Source organism: Salvia splendens, chromosome 12 (assembly GCF_004379255.2).
Source record: "Salvia splendens isolate huo1 chromosome 12, SspV2, whole genome shotgun sequence".
NCBI lineage: Eukaryota > Viridiplantae > Streptophyta > Magnoliopsida > Lamiales > Lamiaceae > Salvia > Salvia splendens.
In genome coordinates, this window is record NC_056043.1 from 6991173 (window position 1) to 7009918 (window position 18746).

General features: G+C 37.1%; 3 protein-coding genes across 3 annotated transcripts; 1 reads left to right on the forward strand and 2 right to left on the reverse strand.

Annotated features, from left to right (window-relative positions):
* Positions 1–1594: 1594 nt before the first annotated feature.
* On the reverse strand, positions 1595–7897 carry LOC121759435 (acetylornithine deacetylase-like). The gene is made up of 10 exons (XM_042155011.1): positions 7521–7897; positions 6809–7053; positions 6593–6701; positions 5277–5415; positions 5133–5190; positions 5032–5049; positions 4788–4910; positions 4420–4573; positions 4301–4334; positions 1595–1914 (listed from the first exon to the last, which is right to left on the reverse strand). Exons 1-10 carry the CDS (start codon positions 7839–7841, stop codon positions 1811–1813), a joined length of 1305 nt encoding a protein of 434 aa, XP_042010945.1. The 5' UTR covers positions 7842–7897; the 3' UTR covers positions 1595–1810.
* Positions 7898–11495: 3598 nt separating this feature from the next.
* On the reverse strand, positions 11496–12356 carry LOC121757459 (protein MAIN-LIKE 2-like). The gene has a single exon (XM_042153001.1). The coding sequence runs from the start codon at positions 12354–12356 to the stop codon at positions 11496–11498; it is 861 nt and encodes a 286-aa protein (XP_042008935.1).
* A 979-nt stretch (positions 12357–13335) lies between these two features.
* On the forward strand, positions 13336–17857 carry LOC121758048 (exosome complex component RRP45A-like). Its single transcript, XM_042153486.1, has 9 exons — positions 13336–13606; positions 13883–14092; positions 14259–14354; positions 14456–14570; positions 14908–14988; positions 15106–15294; positions 15409–15620; positions 16076–16134; positions 17083–17857. The coding sequence occupies exons 1-9, from the start codon at positions 13470–13472 to the stop codon at positions 17298–17300; spliced, it is 1317 nt and encodes a 438-aa protein (XP_042009420.1). The 5' UTR covers positions 13336–13469; the 3' UTR covers positions 17301–17857.
* The last annotated feature ends 889 nt before the right edge of the window (positions 17858–18746 follow it).

The following is an 18746-nucleotide window of genomic DNA, read 5'->3' on the forward strand; positions in this document are numbered from 1 at the left end:
AATAAATATTTTAGGCTAAATTTATATTTTGGTTATATGTTTAAGACAAAAATTAACTTTTACTAAGATCAAAAGTGCTTTTATGAGTTGTATAATGTCAAGACTACAGTCAACAATCTAATGGGAGTTAGTGATTTATATGAACTAACTAGCCAAACATGATGTCATAATTGGAGTATGAAATTATAATCTGAATCAATGAAATCAATGTCATAGAATTCCCTTTCTCAACTTGGATCTTTTATTACTTTAACTACTGGTAATCAAAACCAATTCAAAACAATGTGGCCTAAATTGTATTTGAGGTTTTGTTCCAATACTTTTAGTTATATCATAATTACATTGTATATTTGCTGTTGATTATTAGGACTTATAAAAAGTGCATCAGTCATCATCGCTTACCATTTTCCTTACTCCACATAATTATATTACACATAATATGGAAATTGTGGAGGAGTTTTTGCTGTTCTTTCTTTTGGGGAAAAAAGCACAGACACACAATATACGTAAAAATTAAGTGAAAATATTTATGCATTAATTGACAATTAATCCTTTGGGAAGGGCATATACTTTGAGAATAGTATTATCAGTTACAACTTACAACAATACACAACTACCTTTCACTCTGTGATGCAAGTGTTGCAACAATAAATAAAAATTCAGTGGTTCGGACATATTGACATGGTGTGCTCAGCCAGGCACAAATGCGGTTGACTCTTACAATACTGCTTTGTTTGCTTTGCTGGTAAGTGCTGAACCCAAGCAATATTAGTTCTTTTGTGTTGCAAACATAGGTAGACAGTAGACTCGATATCTTGATCATTTTGTTGCATAACAAGATCAAGTAGAACATCTTTTGTCCTTATTACACAAGCTTGTTGCATGAATCTTGATACATTTATTGACTACTTGTGCAGCCTGGTACAAAAGGAGGCAAACGAATAGAAGAGATATATTCTCCTCTCTTAGAGCCACTTCTGGCGCTGTATCTCGGATTTGAATGGGTCCAAGTTTGTATAAACCATTATTCGGTAATGCACTTAACCGAATTTCGTGCTGTGTGTGCCTATCATACACACGGGATATACTCCTCTGTGGTTCTGGGTCATGGCCTCTGAAAAATACACGACTGTCAATGGATACTACGCCAGAGAGTTCACAAGCTCACATGCTCAAGGCAAATCTTCGAGGAAGCTGTAAATATTACATAAAAATACTGTTAGTCTTTCTTGTACATAAGATATTAGGAAAATTATCTTTCTGTTATGGAATAATAATACTTTTTCTTGGAGTTTTTAACATGTACAGATAATAATGATCTTGCACAATATGTTGTTATGCACTGTCCAGTGTCCATCTTGTTTGATGGTGTATTTTCCCATTTGATAGGATGATATTGTAAAAAATGATCTCATTGAATAAATGCAATATTCCCAAAAACATGGTGCATATATATCTACTAAAGATATCAATGGTCCACAGATATATTCTCCCAAGAAAAGCCAAGGAAGAAGGAAAGTGCAGTTCCAATCTCGAGATAAACCTAACTTTTGGTATGTTTCAATTTCAAAATGAGATGGAAAGGGCCAAAAAGTGAAAAAACATGTCCCCATATGCTTAAAGATTGTAGAAAATAACAATATTGTCGCATTCAAACATAAATTCATAAGTAGGACAAGATTGAAAAATTCTCCAGTCCAATTAGCAATATATACCAAAAGATCACAAGATTCAGGAACCTAATACTCATTTATTCATCATTTTGATATATTATGCTCAAAACCCTATGCAACATAACCAATATTAAGATTCACTCTTCCAACTGCGCAATGATGCTAGCAAAGACCCGGTAGCCTTGGGCCATGTCGGAAAGAAGGCAGTACTCATTCTTCGCATGATACGTGGCCATTAAGCCTGCACATCCAAGACAAAATAACCGAATGAATATCAATGACTGAGCGCAATTGCACATACATACTTTCATAAAATAATGTCTATGTGAAAGCCTACACATGCTAAATGTGAAATAAAAAGGTCTTCTTTAGCTAAAAGTTTACTGCTATATGATTTCCATCAATGAGCCGACTGTTATTATACAGCTTTGTGATCTATGCCTGTGTCTCAATACCATAGGACGAGTCTAAAGAAAAGAAATTGAAAACTTCCATTCACCATAATCTTCAAGGTCAGACAAAATCAGAACTTCAAACTACTACCGCTATTTAACCTTCAGTTGTACTAACCATACTATTGAGTCTATTACGCAGTTTCCACATCTAGGAGCGTATTTGCAATGCATGGCACTGTAGAGCCATTAATCTTGAAAAACTAGTAAACAAACTATAGTGAATCTCCATGATCAAATTAGAAGAATCAATCGTTTTCTTCTTTCTCTTTCAATTACAATATCTCCAGCAATACTAGTGGTCAAACTCAGTAAACTTAAGTTATCTTACCTAGGTGTATGAAAGGCACAATCAAAAGTATGAAATCATGTGTTCCTGCCTTTAAACCGTTTAAGATACTACTATACTATTCGAGTAGAAAGAGCATAAACAGCTAAGATGTAGATCTAGTGATTTACAATTCACAGGTATAATATACATGCTCATAGCCGAAGTGTTGTTCCCATTCATAATTATCATTAAGAACTGATTCCTTTAACATAATATCACAATATATTTGTTCTTTGCATTGTTACATAATGCCTACAACCCCTAATAGCCAGAAGGTATTCTTTTGTAATATGGATTGGTGATGATGTTCAAGTTAGCGAGCAGCAGTGTTGTCAAAATGTCGTTCGGGGCGCTCGGGTCGCCCGGGTCACCTGGGTCGAGACCATCACCGCCCCAACATGGGTGGGTTGATCGAGATACAGGGTCGCCGTTGGGTCGCCTGGGTCGAGTGGGTCGCCTGGGTCGCCTGCTATCTCTGATTTTCTCAAATCTCTCACATGTTTTCTGACTATCTCAATCATGATTCTCTATATATATATGCATGCACCACATCAAACTTTTCAAACCTACTTTCTACACTTTAGAATTCGGCCTCTTCACTCCTAAACAAATAAACAATTCAAAGATCTTTTGCTGCCACCCTTCATATATTCCTTTGTTTTGATATTTTCAGACAATGGTTTCAATTATTTATTGTGTTATGACTTATGAACTGTTTTGATATTTTGATCATTTCTATTTTCCACTTTATCTGTATTCACATGAATTGCGTCTACATTTATATTATTTGATATATTATAAACATTAGAGCAATATATTTATTTTATTTAATATTAAAAGGCAAAAAAATTAGCCTAGATTTGTGGGTCTCTCGACCCCGTCGACTCGTCGACCCGCGACCCAAATTTTCACCTCATCGACCCGGTGCGCCCCGCGACCCTAACAACACTGGCGAGCAGTGAGAAAGAAAATAAGTAATCGAAGGCATCACTCATCACAGCTATAATCCAAAGGTTACCATCAACTACCAAGGGACTAAAATCACTCTGGTCTTCTAATCTGGTCATAGTATAACATAGACTGTCAAGTATTTCTGTATTTTTAAAGATGAAAGATTTATATGCTTGCTTATAGTTCTTATGCAAAACTTAACAGATATTCTATGACATGAAATCCAAGTCTTATGCACAACACATTATAGTGCTTCAGGATTTCAGTGTGACAGTTAAGTCGACAAAATATTATGCAAAACTTTATTTTTCTAGCTTTCAAATTTACTTATTAGGTTTCGTCTCTCAGGTTAGAATAGTTGATGTACAATCTTGTAGGGAGCCGAGTGTACGTTGCACCTACCAGACATTATACGACATTTTAAGCCAAGTATCCAAAAAAAAAGTCATACCCATTTGGACATGTAGAAAGACCAACTTATCCCCACAATTTATATGAGCCAAGTATTTATGTGGTTTAAAATTCATTTTTGCACAAGTTCCTAATTCAAAAACTGATCAAGCAACTGATTGAGATTGACACTGCATATTAAAGGCTGCGTCACGGTGGACTCGAACCCGAGACCTTTGGCCAAAGAAGTGCTCTAGCTTAAATACAGTGATGTTGGGGCAGAAGGACACAAGAATTGGTTTCAAATACTAAACATTTTTGTTAGAAATGATTGAGAAAAAGCATGAGCTTGTGCGACATGTTTCAAGCTTAGTTACAAGATACTATCTGCTTTAGACACACAAATGGAAGCATGTGATTGTTATGATACGAGCTATGTTCCTTGGCATAAAACTTAACGGCAACTGAAATTAATTAATAAATGAGTTAGGAAGCATATATACCATAGCCGGCGGTTTGCACATCAAAACCCTCCTCCTACAGTTTAATAATAAAGCAACAGTCAATTCATGATATCTTTTGCACAGAATAAGCTAAGTAAATATGAGAGTATGAGTACCACCTGCAACTCACGTATAAGAGGCAAACTACCCGTGATAGAATAGGGTTTTACATGACCAACCACCTCTTCAGTAGCTTTGCATAGGACATGGAAGCCCCGAGAGTCAAGATTGCAAGCCACTCCAGACATTGCTTCATCAAAGGTAATATCCAACCTGGCAATCAAAAGACAAGTTTATAAATAACCAAAAAAAACTAATAAGAACAGAAGGCTGGACTTAAAAACTCTGGAACTGGATTAAGATCCAAAACACATGCCATCGTGAAATTAAAGGACTGGGAAGTATGACCACGTTAAAACCTTTCTCAACTTTGAAAGGATACACACTAAAAGTAAGATATCCAATTGGTGTGGGAGGAAAAACTGACCTTCCCCTGAGGTTCTCATCTGGTAAAACATATTTAGAAACAGGGCCACGTGTATCCAGTTTTTCTATGTTCGTGTTCAGGTCTTCAACATATGCCTCAAGCTTCTTGATTACATCAGTTACACTGGAACATCAATTTGTAGGTATTTAATTGAATGCTTCACAGAATCGAAGTCAATGTGACAGCTTGAACAAGTCAAACTCATAGAAAGTAGGCCAATAAAGGATAATATGTGCATCCATACCTATAAAATGGTGTCAATCTGCAATAGTAAAGAGGAAAAACATTATTACTCAATGATGCGGCAAAACTTACAAAATAGGCACTAAAAGAAACAAACATAACCTAACATCTCCGGAAACTGTACACTCGGCAGGAATTTGATTGATCCCACCTCCTGGATCTGTCAATGACAGTTTACAAAAAAACTCAGCATACTAGACAAGCATCCATGAATTTACCGACTTATGTTTAGTATCCAATACGTACAAAACCACTGAGTTGGTTTCATGGTTGATGGTGTTGCAAATCCATATACTTGTTCCTTTGGATGGGGTGGAAAATCTTCATAGAAACGTGATTGTATGACTTTTAATGCTTCCATGGCTAGCTCCAAGGGGTTAATAGCCTGCAATCACCCGGAAGAAAGAATAATGTTATACTCCATATACATACACACACACACACCTATGAATGATTAAAAGAATAATAAATTGATCTACAATGAATGGTATGTTGGATGGCAGAGGCAGAGCCTTGCCAAAATCAAAAAATCATAGATACTAATGCAATCCAGAAATATTAGACTGATTTCTTCAGCACATAAGAAATCGTTCAATGCTACTTTAAGCTAAAGCCTAAAAGGGGTCTTTAAGAAGATCAATTGAACAGCTATGTGTTCTGCGAGCAATATTATAGTGGGAGACTCAAGAGTCAAAGGTGAGGCTTCTCTTCTTGCAGTGTTTTTCCTCAATGAGCCTCAAATTAAAAAACAGACACAGAAGGGGGAATACTAGTGCTTAGCACTTGATTTACCATAGGTTTCAGTTCTTGAAAAAGACAGATCACTTGCAACAGAAAGTATTTCTCTGAAGGCAAAATAGAAGAGGCAGAGAGTTCTACTAGAGATCATGAGGAAATCTACTCTATGATTTTAAGTTCTGCAATATCCTTTTTTTTTTTTGCTTCCAGGAAATTAACTGATTCGTAGTTCCCTAAAAAGAGGTTGTTGGTGGGGAGTGAGGGGTATAGGTAATTATAAAGGTACTTAATCAACCAATTACTACATGTTTAGTAACTGGCCATTTGTAGACAAAAAAAAAGCCACCTTTTCCCTGGTTGTAGAATTACTTTGGTTTCATACCGGAATTGTTAAATTATCTGATATTTCATTCGTACTTATTCTCCGAATGTAGATCTAACAAGATTGGATAACTATAACGATCATAAAGAGCATCAATCAAATCTCTCTCAAGTCTCTACCAGATAAAACATAGCTTCTATACTTTTCTTCTACAACTATATTTTAGAATTAAGAATCTCAATAAATAATTAAAATAAAAAAAAATCCTCAAAAACTGGATGATAAAATATGCATATCAACACCTCAAAGTTAAAGGCACAGAAATTAATGAAGTTGCTACCAAAACATGACCCCATAAAAAAACATTGTCATATATCATGCTCTATAGCCCCACCAATAAAATTGAACTCATTTTTCTGCACTACTGGCGTGTGAGACCTTCTATAACACTAATTCTCATACTAGAAATTGCTTTTACTCAAGAGATCATAAAAGAATCTACCTTGTGGGCTAGACCACTGTGAAATAGCTTTCCAGTAGCATGAAGCTTCCACGGTATCATACCCCCAGTTCCGATGCAAGGCTGTTTATCTGCAGTATCAATCCAAAACCTGGAAAAGGGAGAACACCACAAACCATAAAGAGAAATCTTTCACCATTTCAATATAAATTCAGCTTCCTATTCAATTTAAACATTATACAGGTTTGTCACACATACAGTGGCCCCTCCTTCAAGTTGTTGAGCAATCCATCCTTCACCAATGCATCGACCCCTACTCCAGGTATGGATGAATTCTCTTCACTGGCAATAAAGACAGCAACAACAGTAGACTTCAACTGAGGCTTTGTTTCTGCCAGTCTCCTCATCAATTCAGCCACCAAGGCGACGTGCCCCAAACAATCAGTAGTTCCACGCCCTTTTAGCATGTCACCATCGATACCCAAACTAAAAGGATCAAAATCCTGAAAAACACCTTGTTTATAAATCAGCACACAAATATAGAATGACCTTGTTCTAATAGCTCAACCTATTCACCAATCTGTTTAATTCTGAAATCATCACAATCAAAATCAACATTTCCTCACAGTTACACATAACTAAGCAATCCGCAAAAAAAACAAAAAAAAAAAACTTGATTCCCAAAAAAAAGGAAAGGCGCAATAAAAAGTACTCCCTCCGTCTCATTTCCGTCCCATTGAAGCACTTTCCTTTTTGGTTTGTACCAACTAAGATGAACCATTACTAAAAATGAAAACATCTTTCTTTCTACTTTATTCCATCTCTCTTACTTTACTCTCTCCATTTTCCACACAAAATAAAATTGCATAAATTCTCGGGCCGTCCAAGGAAAGGGCCATCTTCCTTGGAACGGAGGTAGTAGCAAAATACTCAGTAGAAAACACTGGTAGTAGAATAAATATATAAATACCCAATCAGAAGGGTTGGCGGTGACGACGTCCATGTGCATTCCAACGAAGGAGAGGATTTTGCCGGGCTGAGTGCCGGGATACTCGACGATGAGATTACCGCGGTTGGGCTTGTAGGTGACGTGGTTGATTCGGAGGGGTCCGCCGGTGGCGGTGCTGTAGGGGCGGAGGACATTGAGTACGTGGTTCACAATCCTGTCCTCCTCCGGGATGAGCTCCGGCGGGTTGTTCTGCACGAACTTGGACTCACCGATCAGCTTGGAAAGAAGTCCCACGAACGACTCCTTGTTTAGGTCTCCTAGAGTCTGCTTTAGGGTTGCCATTTCTGCAAATCAATTTGGTGCTGAGATTGATTAGGTTGAATATCAGTTTTCACTCCACTACTTATTGTGGAGTATACTTATTGTGCAGTAAAGGGTTTTTTCTTTTTTTTTGTTTTAGGATGCATTTATCATTCCTCGAGTGTATTGGACTTTTTTTTTATTCCGCCTTTAGGAGAATTGGACTTTTTTTTTATTCCGCCTTTAGGAGAGACGCATGACCCTTATGCGTATCATTTTAATGAAACGCATGACGATTATGCGTCTTTAAGGGAGACGCATGAGGGACATGTGTCTCTCAATTTTTTCAAATTTTTTTAACGATGCATGATGCTCATGCGTCTCCGTCTAAGACGCATCTTCCTCATGCGTTTGTTATTTTTTTTAAATTTCACGGACGAGGCGGAGACTCATGAGCATCATGCGTCTCTAATTTGCTTAAATCAGTAGCGAGGGAGGCAGAATACGCGAGAGAAGAGAGGCAGACAAAACTCAACGATTTCCTTGGAGATTTCTTGTCGATTTTCCGTCATATTCCGGTAAGTTTCCGTCAATCTTTCAACATTCCTCCCTTATTTATAGTTTATTGCATATTATTGGGGTTTTTGATAAATTTATTTTAAACTTACTAAATTATGGCTTATAGAAAAAAAATTGTCTATAATTATTGTTGGTTTATATATATATATTTGCAGAAATCATGCCAGTATTCGTGAGTTTATATTGGAGTGGTAGAATAGTTCAACTTCCTCAAGTGGATATTGGTTATGACCCACCTCGTGCGAGAGCTTCCATCGTATTGAATTTGTGTATTTCATTTTCTGAATTAGTTGCAATGATATATGCTAAGATAAAGATAGATTCAAATCAACACTCCATCGATATATCATGGAGGCATTGTTTCTTGGGTACCGCGAGTTATATATGCACTGGGGTTGACAGTGATGACAGTGTGATGTTTATGTTCAATGAGGCTTTAAATTCTACTCGTCATATTGAATTATTTGTTGAATATGCGTCTGTTGGAAATGCCTTAATCCCACCAGTTGTTGATTATAGTGTTGGATCATCTACAAGGGTTGAACTTATGAGCATTGATTGCGGTATGAATGAGCAAACAGATGTTGCAGATGCTGTTGATGTTGGATTGAATACTCAAGAGAATGTTCAAGAGCATATTGATGTTCATGTTGTACGAGGAGACCTTGATCCACCATTGTCGTCATCATCATCTGATGATATTTTAAGTAGGGGTGGGTAGGTACGGTATACCTTACCGAAACCACCATACCGTATACCTTACCGTAAATTCGGTATGCGAAAAAATCATACCTTTATCTTACCAAAATTTTCGGTATACCGAACTTCGATATGCCTTAGTTTCAGTATGGAGAATTTTCATACCGATATCGTACCTCATTTTCGGTATGTCGTACCAAAGTTCGGTATACCATACTTTTACGGTATACCTTACTTTCAATATCAATGAAAATTGAATATTTGACTTTTTAGAATACTATTTATATTTTATAGTAATTTAAATAATATACGAGGTATTAAATACTAGTATATTTTATTCATATTATATTATATTTCACAATAAATTTTATAATTTTAAAATGTATAAAATACTTTATATATTATTATATTCATATTTTACGGTATATACCTTAAATTACGGTATATACCGAATTTCGGTATATCGCGGTATATAAAAATTCATACTTTTACCTTATCGAAATATTTCAGAAAGGTATCATACCGTACCGAAAATCACGGTATACCGAAAATTCGGTATTTTTGGTATTTTTTCGGTACAATAAGGCCGGTATTTCGGCATTTCGGTATTTTTCCCCAGCCCTAATTTTAAGTGATGATTCATGTGATCTTTCTAGTGATGAGGAGATAGTATGTAAACCCGTCTTGCAAGGTGAATAACCACTTCCAGAATACGTTCACAGTGGGTTGAAATATTTTCGCAGACTGCCGAGTGGTCCTTCTGAGGTACCTGAAGTTGGTAATGAACTCAGTACTATGTACTGGGATGAAGAACACCCGTATCGGATTAATGCGGGAACAAAATTTGATAGCAAGCTGCATGTGAAGACTGGTATTACTATGTGGAGTCTGAGGCAACACCGACAATTTAGGGTGGTTGAGAGCAAATTAAGAAGGTGGCATGCCGTATGCAAATATCCAGTAGGGAGGACAAAAGATGGGATAGCTATTATCAGCAAGACCGACGCTGAAAAAGCGAATGAATGTCGGTGGGAAGTTTCTGTTACACAAATGGCCCATGATGATATGTGGGAGATTAGGAAGTGGGTGGGACGCCATAGTTGTGAAGGCCATCGTAATGATAGAGGATATGCTAACTTTTCATCACCAATGATTGCTTTGTGTATTCGCCATCAGTTGCTAAAAAATGTCGAGTTCAAAGCCGCAACCGTAAGAAATTTTGTTCATGACAAATTTCATGTGGTAATCAGTTATAAGGGCTTTAGAGATTGTATTTGGTGGATGGGAGGAGTCATTTAGGAATTTGCCAAGCTACATGCTTGAACTGCAGCCTACGAATCCAGGCACAATCGTTGAGTGGAGGCATAACGAGTTGTTGAGCCAGGGCCGTAATAAAGTCTTCTATTACGTTTTCTGGGCACTTGGGCCTGCTATACATGCTTTCCAAGAGTGCCAACCAGTTTTAACAATAGACGGGACTCACATTCGAGGAAGATTTAAAGGTAAGTTGCTTGTTGCTTGTGGTGTTGATACTAACAAGAAATGTCTGCCTATTGCATATGTTGTTGTTGATGAAGAAACTGGCGACAGTTGGGAGTGGTTTTTGGATCATGTCAGAATTCATGTGGTGAAATACCAAAGGGAGGTGTGCATCATTTCGGATAGGCATAAAGGAATCCTTAAGGCTATGCGTTCTGATGAATGGAAAAAGCCGTCGATATGTCACCACAAATTTTGTTTGATCAATGTGAGGAAAAATATCTTGACGAAACTTAAGGGTAAGAGAGCTAGAGTGAAAGGCATGGTATGGGCATTGGGTGTCACAACTCAAGTATGCAAATACATGCGAAGGCGACGTGCACTACGGAAGGAAAGTCTTGTTGCAATACACGAGCTCAACAAAGCCAAAAAAGAAAACTGGTCTCTTTGTTACGATGATGAACTGAGATGGGGGTGCCCTCAACAAACATATCAGAGAGGTACAACAACGTGTTGAGAGGTATACGAGAGTTGCCAATTAGAGCTTTGGTTGATCTGACATTTTGGAGAACAGTGCAATGGTGGGCAGATAGAAAGACAGAAATACAACATACCGAAGGTCGGTTGACCCCGTGGGCGAGGGACAAACTTGCTGCAAATGATGCGAAGGGGCAACTACATTACTGTTTAGTACTTGCCCGAGAACTAGGTCATTACCAAATTCTAAGTCATCCACGTGTCGAAAAGGGACAGGCAAAGGGCAATAACAAACAAGACGTCGAGTTTATGGATTCAAAGTGCAGTTGTGGGAAGTGGCAAATGTGGAGAGTTCCTTGTTCACATGCGTGCGCCGTTGCCAGAGATAGAGGTAACTCTATGTTTGAACTCATTGATAAACACAACCACAAAGCTACATGTGAAGCACAATACTATGGTGGCTCATTTCAAGCACCAAGACACGAAGACTATTAGGCTAAACCTGGATGGAAATTGTGTATCACCCCTGAGCAGTTGCTTCCTCGAAAGCGCGGACGAGGCAGAAAAATGAGGATTCCTAATAAAATGGATGTCCATGGAAGCCTCGCACAAATAATGATAAAGGTAGGACAAAGCCGCACTTCCCCAACTAATATTCTTCACCTCTTCCGGATCCTCAAACGCATTCAACCACATAAATGGAACCTTACACCCCGTGGTGTCTGGTAGAATGAGACCTCCTAACAAAATTAGGGCATGGATACGTGCCATTTGGATGTATACGTACGTAGGTAGGTCATCACCCAGAGGTATCCTCGTCTGATTGATCAGCGCGGTCATCAGCAAACCGTCTTGCTTTGTCTCTGTGGATGTATCCGGTATCCATCCCAACAAATCGCGGCTCTTGCTAGTCCAATCTGGATAGTCGACATGATAGTCACGCCCTGTGAAAACGTGACCGTCCGCCCTTAAGCCCCAAATGGCTTGCATATCTTCCAAGGTGATCGTCGCCTCTCCGATCGGTAGATGGAAAGTGTGCGTCTCCGGCCTCCGACGCTCAATCAAAGTCGTGATCAGCTCATTGTCGACCTTCATCGACCTCCCACAATCCACCACGCCTTTGAAACCAAAGGCGTCAAGCCAATACCTAACATCCTCATGAATGTCGACGTCCCAAGTCTTACTTTTTGTCCTTCGGACTTTAAATATTTGTGTTGTGCCCTCTTTCATTAGTTTATTTGAAATGTGATGTTTCTGCAGATATAGCACGAACGGGTCTTCGGGCCCATATAATAATTGTCCGCTTGAACTTGAAGTCTCCATCTAATCTAAGTACATATTCACTAAACAACAATTACAAACTCACATTTACAATACAAATAACATATACATTCAAATTCATCGTCAAAATAACAAAAAATCATAAACCAAATGATTCACTCCAATTCAATACAATTCATGATTTATAATGCCTAATTTATATATAACTACTAAATTAGAAGGTTAAATTAAAAGATACATTTCAACCCATACTCTATTCTCCAATAACAACCAAAATCACAATACCAAGCATCTCAAACATATCAAAAACTATACAATAGAATGAATTTCACCAATAATATCCATAACAATTAAAAAACAACAAAACATCGGCTAAAATTGAGCAATTTGTTGTAAACCCTAATTTACAAAATTGAGAGAAATCTAAACAAAATATGCAAATTAACAACAAATAAGGGAGGAATGTTAAAAGATTGAAGGAAACTTATCGGAATACGAGGGGAAATCGTCGGATTCGCCGGAATTGCCAATGAAAAATCGCAGAATTCGCCTTTCTCTCTTTTGTCGCGTCCGAATGAGGCTACTGCCTCTCCCTCGTCAGATTTATGCGAATTAGAGACGCATGAGCCTCATGCGTCTCCCCCTAAGACGCATGACTCTTATGCGTCGTCTAATAAAATTTTAAAACAAATAGCGACGCATGACTTTTATGCGTCGTTAAAAAATTTCGAACAAACTCTCTAAAAGACGCATAATTGTCACGCGTTTCATTAAAAGGAGGCCCATGAGGGCCATGCGTCACTCCTAAAGGCGGAATAAAAAAAAAGTTCAGTACACTCGAGGAATGATAAATGCATCCTAGAATAAAAAAAAAAAGAAAAAACCCGTGGAGTAAATTAGAAAAATATTTGCAACGATTATAGCATTCGTTAAAGCAGAAGCCCAAAACTACTACTGTAAAACTAGCCCAATCAATAAATAAAAAACTGATGACCTAAAAGGGCAAAAAAATTGTCTTTTGCATTCTCTATGTAATTCATTTTCTCATAAAACCCGACCAGCACAGCAATTTAGCTCCCTGTCGCTGCCGTTAAAATTCGATTCTGTTATTTTGCATACCAATTCCGAAGTGGATAAACCAATTGCTCGATTGCTATGGAGCAGCGCTTTGCCAATTCGTGGCGGATGACCGTCAATGAGAAGAAGTTTATTGAGACAGCACTGCTGTCTGACCTCCGAACCGACGGCCGTGGCCCTTTTGATTACCGGAACCTAACTATCCAATTTGGAAGGTAAGATATCAACTTCGCTATTTTCTCTTGTAATCTCTTTGACAGTTGTTCGTGTCTTCAAGAATGGGTAAATTAAGGAATATAGGTTGTTATTTTGTAAATTTACATGGTAAGATTCGTGGATACCACTTATAGATACTCTAAGTTGTTTACTCATATATTGTTGGTCTCTGTGCTCTTCAATTGAAATTCATATGATGGTTATGATTTAGTAAGAATTGTAGGTGTGTGGGTCTAAAATCTAAAAAAATTGTTAATCTTTTGGTGTCTGAACAGTGAAGATGGCTCATCAGAAGTCCAGCTGGGCCAGACTCGTGTAATGGGGTTTGTAACATCACAGCTAGTGCAACCTTACCGTGATCGCCCCAATGAGGGTACTCTTGCCATATTTACTGAGTTCTCTCCAATGGCAGATCCATCTTTTGAAGTTGGTCGTCCTGGGGAATCTGCTGTTGAGTTGGGACGGATAGTTGATCGTGGGTTAAGGTAATTTGTAACTCAGCATTTGTTTATTAATTTGCTTATTTCCAGGACAACATTTTGCTTGTCTAGTTGAAGACTTGAACTTAATCATAGATGATAGAACTAGGAGATAGCTCGAAATTGATATTTTGTTTTATGCTGAATTTTAAACTAAAAATGGACTTTACAGAGAAAGTAAGGCCATCGACACAGAATCACTTTGTGTTATTGCGGGGAAATGGGTGTGGTCTGTCCGTATTGATCTTCACATTCTAGACAATGGCGGGTAATTTGTGCATCTATGTCTTAATTCGATTAGATTATCTACGTTCTTCTGCTGATCATTATAAAATTTTTATCGGCATCTCTCTTTTTCCCTGAAAATAGGAATCTTATTGATGCCGCCAATATTGCAGCCTTGGCTGCTCTACTGACATTCAGAAGGCCAGAGTGCACACTGGGAGGAGAAGATGGTCAGGAAGTTATAATGCATCCGCCAGAAGTTTGTTCCCTCCCTTTCATAGATGATCTCAAATATTTTTTATCTGATGACTGATGTAACGGATTTCTCCCTTAGCTATTGTGGAATCTATGAAGACTCATGGATTATATAAGTTCTCAGATAATCAATATATGAGCTTACTGTGATACATAGCATGCGTAATATGTACTGTAGGCCCTTGTAAATAATTATGTTATTAAGTCAGTAGCTTTGTCACCTTGCGTCGTTGCCTCGCTTACCCATAAGAAGGGGGGGGGGGGGTTGGTGGGTTTATTTTGCTTGGCAGCCCTGTGTGAAAACTAGATACTGAAGTTCAATTTATTTCGTAATATGGCAGGTCAGGGAGCCCTTACCATTGATTGTACACCATCTCCCCATAGCAGTAACATTTGCATTTATTGGTAACCAGAGCATAGTGGTAAGCTTATCATAAATACAAGTCGTTTTCCCTGAGTTTCACATGTTTGTTATCTCATAGCAATTGATTACTGATCAGTTACATTTCTGATGCACTACTCCCCACATATGTTGCTAGATTATTGACCCATCACACTTAGAAGAAGCTGTTATGGGTGGAAAATTGACTGCTACTTTGAATACAAATGGTGATGTATGTGCAATTCAAAAGGCCGGAGGAGAAGGTGTGCTGCAAAGTGTTGTTATGCAATGCTTGCGGATTGCATCTGTGAAGGCTGCTGATATTACTGGAAAAATTAAAAAAGCTGTCAGTACATATGCTTGAGCAGTTGCTGGCATTTAATTTACTTGTTTATATCTCGCAATGATTCATATAACCTGGCTTCGTGACATATTTTGCAAATATTTATCTGTACTGCAGGTTGAATTATATAAAACAAGTAGAGATTTGAAAAAAATCAAAAGACATCCTGATTCAGTTAATATCAGCAATAAATTGAAGGACATGGAGAAGCCTAAACTGAAACTAGAGAAAACAAGTGGCAGTCAAAGTGATGATATGGAAGTTGAGAGCCACTCGTCAAAGAAAGATGAACACAAATGTAAAGCCGTCATTGGTGGAACGTCTAGTTGGTAAACTCTAATTTCATGACTTTGTCAATGAGTGAAATTGCTCTTACAATAAAAAGCCCGTTTAGTTGTTAATTATTCTACCGGCTTTGTCAGTGAGTGAAATTACGTACAATCAAAATCCATTTTTATGTTCAAGTATTATTGGTATGAACGCGAGTCTCTCCCTTTATTGCTCTATGTGATTATATATAATCCTGGTTGGACGTTCATGTACACCACTTGGCAACTTATGTTTGTTATGCTACTAAAATGAAGATCCCAGTAAAGTGTTACACCAAATGAATGGATGCCTGCAGTAACTGCAAAATCATCAAATTAGTTACTATGTGGTCCAATTTATGATTGCTATAAAGGAATCAGTATATCCAAATCTCCAAAAAAAAGTCCTCAAAATGTGTCTGGTCTGAATTATTAGTCACAGGCGTGTTCTTAATGTATGTTATTTTTGCTTGCAGGGATCCATACTCCAAGGTTGCTGATGCTGATGAATTGAAAGAAAGTCTAGCTTCACAAGGTATTCTATTGGTAGTTCTGTCACCTTTGTGTGTTTTCTTGGACCAGTGACGACATAGCCACATCGTCACTGACAAGATCTCCGCAGATTTTCAAGCCATATGGACATTTACTGTGAAACATCTTAGGATGAATGGATAGTTATGGGAATTTGATTAAAAGAGATGAAATTCTGATATTGGCTGTAAAAGTTCAATAGTAAATTCAATTATGTCAATATCTATGCATTGGATTCACTTTTTTATCTATTATTCTTTTGATATTGGCAATGTAGGTTTTAGACTAAAAGAATCAAGAATCTCCTAGGTACTTAATTCTTGCTGGTTTATTATTCTCTTCTTGATGGTGAGATGCCATCTCACTTCTTCCTAGGAGTTTCTCATTCTTGATCTTTTGATCAGTGAATTTTTTTTCTTGTCATCACTGTCATATTTCTCATTGTTCAGGAGACTTTCTTTTCTTATCATTTGTGTCATATTTCTCATTGTTCAGGAGTATGAATTTTCTTATTTTTGGGTACCCAAATAAACTATATCTGGCTCTTAATCACATAAGTCCGTCGGTTTTTGTGCTTCAGTTATTCGTGGCTCTATATTTTAAAGTTCTGGCAATTTTCAATCTACTTCTTTCACAAGACACTGATGCAGTAGACACCATCTCGGTTTCTCCTCAATTGCTATTCATATTACTTTCAGCATTTAAGCATGTGTACTATATGCATTTAGATCCATAGCAGCTCAGAGCTATTTGTTTTCTGCCAGTTATTTAGTTTCCATATTGCATGTGCAGATATGATAATCGTTTTCCTAATCTTAATTCTTAATGTTGGGTTGCTTAATGTTCTTTAATATAACCTAGAGCTAATTTGACCCTTAGTATCATCAGACCACTTTATTTTGTTTGGTCCTTGTTTTGTAGATCAGAGATATAACTCATTCAAATTTCGCAGATGTAGAAACACCAGATCAGAAGATGGATGTAACGCCACATGAAAAGCAACAGTTGAATGTAATAGATGAATCCCTTAGAGATGCAGATCCATCACCTTCATTATCAGTGGCAGCTGAAGCTGGAGAAGTGAAAAACAAAGCCGAGTCATTATCAGATGCCGTGAAACCTAAGCATAAGAGAAAGAAGAAGAATTTATCAAATTCAGACGGAAGTTAAAACAATGTATTTCAAGACTATCATGCTTCGGACTTGGTGGATGGAGTTTTAAGATCTTCTACCTAAGATCAAAATTTTCATATGACGTACTCCTGAGAAGTTCTCGAAAGATATATTCATGGTGTGAAGACACCAGGCAGCATCCAGAAAGAAAGTTGTCATGGTTCCCTCCCGTGGCTGAAACTGCTAATGTTCTTTTTCGAAGATGGCACATGTAAATTTCCTTTTTGTGCCTCTGCAGGTGCAATCTTTTGAGATGCCTTTGATGATGAGGTCGCTGACTTGTAATTTGTCATATGCTGTCTCAAACTCGAACTAGCTGCAACATCTCTTCAGACTGCAGTTAGACACCGGTATGTCTTATTATTCAGAACACAATGGCACCTTTACAGCCCTCTACAAAACATGACTCTTTTAGAGCAATGTAGTTGGGATATTGGTTTGATTAGTTGTTCTAAATCTGAAATTGGAAAACATTTGCCATTTGTTATCATTTGTACACAAATGAGAGTGAATTTGATTAGAAAGTCAAGATATCCCTAACGACATTGATGATATTTATTGATCCTTTCTACTTATTTATAACATTTTTGTCTTCCAAATCACCAAATGAACAAAATTTTCTTGATCAACTTGTTAGTGATATTCCAAATTTATCAACTTGTTACAAAATCGATGTTGTTGTATATAGCAGGATATTTTTTTAAAAGACATGATAAATCTTTATTTATGGCATAAAGATTATGGGTTCAAAACGGAAAAAAACGATAATTCAATAATAAACGAGATAATCTTGTTGGATTTATTAGGATTTAACTTAACTCAATTTTAGGATTTAATTTAATTCAATTCTAGAAGTAACTCAACTTTCATGATGTAATCATTAATGATAAATATTAAAAAATGTACACCTTTTTCAGCTATGTAGTATGACTGCATCAATTCAATTGGGTTTGGTTTAAATAATTTAGATAGGTTTGACATATTATTACAAAAAAATTGAAAAGCGGATATTTTTGATTTTTTGTCTCCAATAAAATAATAGCCGATGCGATTTTATTCTTACACCCTTTTTCTGAAAAATGGTATCAATGTTTCTTTTATAAAGAAAATCTGTCTTAACTTGCTGACTCACATCCCTATACTTTTCTTCTTTCCTATAACAAGAATGACACGTATCCATTTTTCCCCAATGAATTTAGAGTCTGTACAGCTGAAGATAGATAAAATTTGACCAAATTGACAAATTGCAGATAAAAAACAGTATTACTAGAACTGCACACCTTCCTATAATAATGATTACTACTACTATACTAGGATATCAGTTAGGCCCTTCAACGAATCAAAGTGTGCATAAACCAAATTTGTCTTGTCTCTCTACATAGTAACTTACCTGTTTTCTTGAAATAGCTACACTGCCATACACATGTTTCAATAATCATCTTC